General features: G+C 37.6%; 1 protein-coding gene across 1 annotated transcript in view; it reads left to right on the top strand.

Moving 5' to 3' along the window:
- Positions 1-968: 968 nt before the first annotated feature.
- The window catches only part of METTL25 (methyltransferase like 25), a 42763-nt gene continuing 37731 nt past the window's right edge, over positions 969-6000 (top strand). Inside the window, 2 exon segments of the mRNA XM_027661719.1 lie at positions 969-1384; positions 1386-1420. Coding sequence (XP_027517520.1) covers positions 1305-1384; positions 1386-1420 — 115 coding nt within the window. The 5' untranslated portion in view covers positions 969-1304.

Below are 6000 nucleotides of genomic sequence, written 5' to 3'. Positions count from 1 at the left end.
GAAGAACTCCACGGCGGCGCGCGCACTACGGCGCGCGGCGCGGTTCGTGGGGCGCGCGCTGCCGCTGTGCCGCGCGCACACCGTGGAGTTCTTCACGCGCGGGCTCTGGGAGCGCCTCGTGGTGCCGCCCCCCGACACCGTGCTCGAGGCGCTGCGCGCGGCCGGGCCGCTCGCGCGCCCCCTGGCGGGGGCCTCCGACAGCGCGGCGGCGCCGTGCGGTGAGTCCGGGCGGGAGCGCGGGGGGCGTCGGCTGCGCTCGGCTCTTCCTGGGAAACGCGGCGTGTTTGCACCCGTCGGGGTCCGGAGGAAGCGCAGTCGTGGGGGAATTGCACTGCGGAAGTGTCGGGGTAGTGGCAGTTGTGACTGTGGTCTCATTCTGTAAATTTCATTCCGTTCATTTAGAAACGAAACGAAACTCCAAACTGTCGGACTCATTCACTCGGACTAATTTCTGAAGAATAGAAGTAAAATTAAAAACCAAAAAAACAAACAAAAAAAAACCCACAACAAAAAAACACACACACACACACAAAAAAAACCCGCAGGAAAACCAAAAAACCCAAAGCAAACAGAAAACCTCCGCATGAGTGGAAAGGTGGAACAGTCAGATGTTGAAACTGGAGATGCGGAGGACAGCTGGAAAAGGCTTAAACACTGCTTTCCTACGTATCTGCAATAAGTGTCTGGCAGAGGAAGACAGCTGTTTTATTTCAGACAAGATCTGTTTAAGAGGCACTTCATATTTTTAGTAATTTTCACGTAACTCAAGAGGAAGCCAGCTATGAAATTGTGTTACTGAATTTACTGCAGTCCGAGTAGAAGGGAAACATACCAGTAATAGTCTTTCAGGCAGAGCACAGAAATGAGGATAAAGGATCTGAAAGCTGTGGTATTTGGGGGGACTGAGCCCAAGCAAAGAGATCAGTTTCAAAACGAAGGTAAAATCTCTGACAAAGCACTTAGCGGAGAAAAACCTGCTTTGTGCCAAAGCTTATGGAGTGTAGATAGCTGTCACACTGCATTAGCACTGAAACGCTGTGTTAAATGGCACGTGAGACAGGAAAGCATGTGGAGCATACTAGAAAGGTCCGCAGAAAGTAGCATGTGGAGCTGTGTACTTTTTGGCATAGAAGACAGGCTAAGATAATGATTTGGACTTGGAAGGAGATTGAAGAACTGTGAATTGCTACATCACTTGCAGCATTTCACTGTTGGATCTAGCGACCTCTCAAAATATTAACTGTAAGCCTCATTTTTAAAGGGTTGAGGTATCTGGGAAGAAAACCCACAGAGTTTATTTGTGCATGAAAAAGACACTGGATTATAAATTACCTTCAAGGGCCAGATGGAAACAAGGCAGTGGTCCAGTCAGCAAGCAAGTATTGGGAAGCAGCAAAAGCAAATTTAATGTTCTTGACAGGTAATGTCAGAGTCAGAACTGACTCAGAGACAGAACATAAAATTGAATGTAAATAGAGGCTGGAACAAAACTAATTATTAGATGAAATCATCAAAAAGAGAACACTAACTGAAAATTACTCTGACCTTACCCGTTTCTATGGAAAAGCCCATGAAATTATTCAAACTCTGATGTGGTGACCTGTAGAGTAGAATGAGAACCAGAAAGGCAGAGTATTGCTTTAGAGGTTTTAAAATCAGATAAAAAATAATGGTCTATATTCAAAATGGATGTTACAGAAATTACTGAAACAAAAGAGGCAATTTATGGCTAAAATGAAGCACAGCTTTTAGAAGGATATGAAGCCTTCATGCTGTGGCTAAAATACAGAATTTTTTCTGTGTTTCCTGCAGGAATAATTTCTGCTAATTAAAAAAAAAAGAATTGCTCCTTTTTCTAACTTTAAAATTATAATATGTTGTTTAACAGAAGGCACTGTAATGGAATGGGCATGTTCTTGCTGATTTGGTGGTTCATGCCTTACTCATTTGACTGCATGGTATCTGTCCATCCAGTCATAAGATGAAAAGACTTAATAGTAGGATATGAGTTTCTCAGGGAAGATACCTGCAAACATTACTTATATTTGTATTAAAATTAAGATCGAGAAACTTAGTGTCATTGTTTGAGTGCACTAGTGTGACTCAATAACGTTACAGATCAGAAACCAACCATCAGAGGTTTCAAAACTCAACATTAACATAAATTACTCTTCCATGTTCAAAATTATCAGATATCTAAATTTTAGTTATTTATATTTACCTTGAAAAGGGTATTAAAAGGCCCTCATAACATGCTACCATCCAGAGAGCTACATTTTTTGGAGTGTGGCTGTAAGGATAGGTTTATTTTGCATGCTCAAATGAATTTGTGGTCATCACCCCCAAATACCTTACTCAAAATAAGTGTAAATTACATTTTTATTTCGCATGGTAGAACCTTTGCTCCTTAAGCGTTTGAGAAGTTTTACATTTATACATTTGCAATCCCCAAACTATTATGAAAAGTTTTCAAGGATCTGTTCTAATAGGGATCCCAAGTTAAATTATAGGGAAACATAAGCTATATTTGACAGAATTGATCTGAAAATGTGAAGTTGTCAGTTCATACTCACACAGCTCTGCAAACTAAAAGGTTACATCATTGCAGATGGCACAAAACTGTTATTCTGACCCATGTTTTATGTTACTGTAGGGATTTTGACAAACATATGCTGAATTGTAGTTTTAGAAGCTAGCAAGCAAGAAATTACAATTCCTGGTACAGTATTATATGCAAAAAGATAATCATGTTACAGAACATTACATCACATGTTCTGTAAATCAATTTCAAAGAATATTTTCAAACACTCATAAGATGACATTTCATCATAATGACCAAGTAAAGGATGGAATCCTTGTTTTGAGTTGTACCCTGCAGGAAAATTAATGGTCCCTTTTTAGATTCAGAAAACTGGTTTATATTTCTATACATCAAAAAGCTGACATTTACCATATTGCATTTTGTTTATCGCGTCATTGCTGTAAATTGGACACAGGCACAGACAAATGTGTGTTTAAGTATTTTCATATTTTACTGTAAATTACTGTTTGTACTGTAATTCCAATTTTTGGCCATATTTTTCTTTCCTCTGAAGATTTGTTTGCAAATATACAGATTGACAGGTTAAAAGACATACAAGATTTCCTGGAAACGTGGAAACGTTTCAAGAAAACTTTTGGTTTTAATATTCATAAATAATGCATAGTTCGACAGCTGCCATTCTGTAGCTTGGAGTTAGGCTTCAGATACTTTAATATGCTTGGGGTTTTTTTTCTTTTAGTTGGCAAACTGGGACAACAATTTAACTTTAGTAGGAGTATTATTACAGGTAATACATTAGTGATCTTGTATGAGATCCTTATAGTTCTGTTCATGTTCTTCCACCAGATAGCTAAGTTCAAGGAAGTCATAGAACATGGGTATTGCTGCATTTAATTTCAGCTAAGTGAGGTTTGTAAGGACAGTAAATATATTTTATGTCAGCTGCTGAAAAAGTGAAAACAGGTAAGTAGTGGATTTATAAGTTTTTCACGAGTTCTGACAAAATAAGCAGAAAACTCCCAATTTCAATAATCAGACTTTAACCTAGGAAAGTTATTAAGTTTCAGGGTAAGTTTTATTTGTGTGATATAGTGGAATTAGCAGGAAGTAAGGTGAAAGGAAGATTGGGTTGCTAAATATCGTGAACTCTAGTTTGCAGAATATTTGCCTCTGCTGTTGATTTTGATGAGCTATTTGAAATTCAGATGGGAAAAATGAGGGTAAATTTCTTCAAGGTTATTGGTTTAATGGTTTTCTATACTGTGGTCAAGGTAGTGTTTTTCTTTTTGTGCTGTAACAAATTTGTATATGTAATTCACGTGATGTTTATTTCCACAATGATTACTGGCTGAAAGATGCCGATGAGGTATATAACCTGTATTCTTTACAGAGGACGTGAGAGATACAGGTTTTGCTGAGTTTTGCATGATGTCTGTAGTTGTAGAAGTGAGGTGTTTTAGGTCAATGTCATTCTTACATTTAGTCTTTTGGTAAATGTTAAGGACATGACCATCATGGTACCCAAGGAGTTAATGTTGATCCAGTCTGAAGAAAGGAGACTGTACACCTTGCAGTAGAAATTGGTGAGATAGCCCTAGCTTTCACTCCAGTTATAGCTTTAGTACAGTATGGATGTAATTAGCTAAACTCAATATTTAATTGTGGTAGCTTGTGCAGGTGTGTCATCTTTGTGTGCATATTTGTGCCCATTTTTTAATGATCTCTTGTCTGCTCAGAATGACTTTTCCAGATGAAGGGATATATATGATGACCTAGCATATATAGGTCATTCTACAATGTGGAATGACCTATATATTGTAGCAACTTCTGTTGGGACTGAGATGCCATTCTGGGTTGAGATATTAAGCAAGTCTGAGGCTTTGAAACAAACCTTTGCCAGCACCTATACCGTATATATATATCTGTACCGTGCATTGGAGGGCTGATGTGACCATACTGGTTACTGAGGAAATAAAAAAAGGAGATAAAGAGCAACATAAATGTATAGTAGAACGTGCCAAACTCTTCTCCAGTGTGTTATACTAAATACTAGACCAATTCGAGGTGGTCATAATATGCATGAAACAAAACGGAACACCCGCTTCTCATCAAGAAAATTAGATTTCTCCTTCACCTGGCAAAACTGCTGAATGGCTCTGCACCTTTTGACTTAATTTCTCATGTCTATTGCTTTCTCAGTAATGGTTGACATAGAATTTATTGCTTGATGAGTCTTTTAAACCTTGTTCTCTTTCTTGGCAGATTAAGGATTTCTTCCCATTGGATCTGACCTAGAGATTTCTATGCATTTTTTACTTATTCAGACTAATGCAATTTGTGAATGTCTATGAATTTTCTGGAACACTGTTCATCCCCAGAAAGTCTAAAATAAGTCAAATGAGTGAACCTCCCTTAAAAATAAACTGAAATTTTCTTCTTCAGCAATAACTCAGGCTGTGATAACTTCATGTAAGAGCTCCTTGCATAACACTTACCCAGCAGAAAGCAAAAATACTCCTTTGTGTAGATATTTACTTCTGTTGAAACTTTTTTTTTTAAAAAGAAAACCAAAAAACCAGTTCTGTCCATTGGTCAAAAGTGTTTGACTATCTTATCCCATTGTGCCAGTCTCTTCCATTATTTGCTTGATTTGAAAGTATTGTCGGAAACCAAATTTATTTTTCTTCAGTCGTTTCAAAATGCACACAATCTAATTTTTTGTCTTTCTGTAATATATCTTAGAGAAGAGACATTAGAAATCAAAATTGCCCCTTCTGCCTAAAGAACTGCATTCTTTATTTCTGGTCTCTAATATCCTGTTAGACCCTTATGCTTCATGAAGGGTTCACTAACTAAAATTTACTGGGTGTTCAGAGGTTCAAATAAGGCAGTCGTTTAGAGAGAAAGGTGGCTTTCTTTTTTGATTTTGTAGTGGAGAGAAGTAGACTAAGAAGTGCCATGCAGACACGGAAAGTATGTTAATTCTGGTTATAGCTTAGACAGTATTTATTCTTCCTTAGATCCAAAATTTGTTTGCTTCACTCATGCCTTTGTAGTGTCATACCATGAAAATTAACATGTCGACACTGTTGGGAATGTTTTCAGTGAATTGCAATATATGCAAGACAATTAAGAGCATTAGAACTGAGGTCAATACAAACAGCTGTATCTGTTGTCATGCCAGATTCAGGAAAGCTGCTGTGCTAGGTATGTACTTGCTCAACATCTACCCATGACACAAAAGACAAAGCAAGAGATTTCCAAATCTTCATAAAAGTTTGTTTGCTGGACTGGTTACCTTTTAGATATTTTAAATAATTACAAATATATAAAAAATATTAGCAAAACTATCTAGAATTCACAAACAGTTTTAATTAAAATAAGGAGAAATTAGACAATACAAAACAATCTCAGAATTAATAAATTAATCATACTAATACGTTTCACTTAAAAATAAA

This window comes from Corapipo altera, unplaced genomic scaffold (assembly GCF_003945725.1).
Source record: "Corapipo altera isolate COAL_440 unplaced genomic scaffold, ASM394572v1 1, whole genome shotgun sequence".
NCBI lineage: Eukaryota > Metazoa > Chordata > Aves > Passeriformes > Pipridae > Corapipo > Corapipo altera.
The sequence above is the reverse complement of the archived record's forward strand: the minus strand, read 5'-3'. Positions and strand labels throughout refer to the sequence as shown.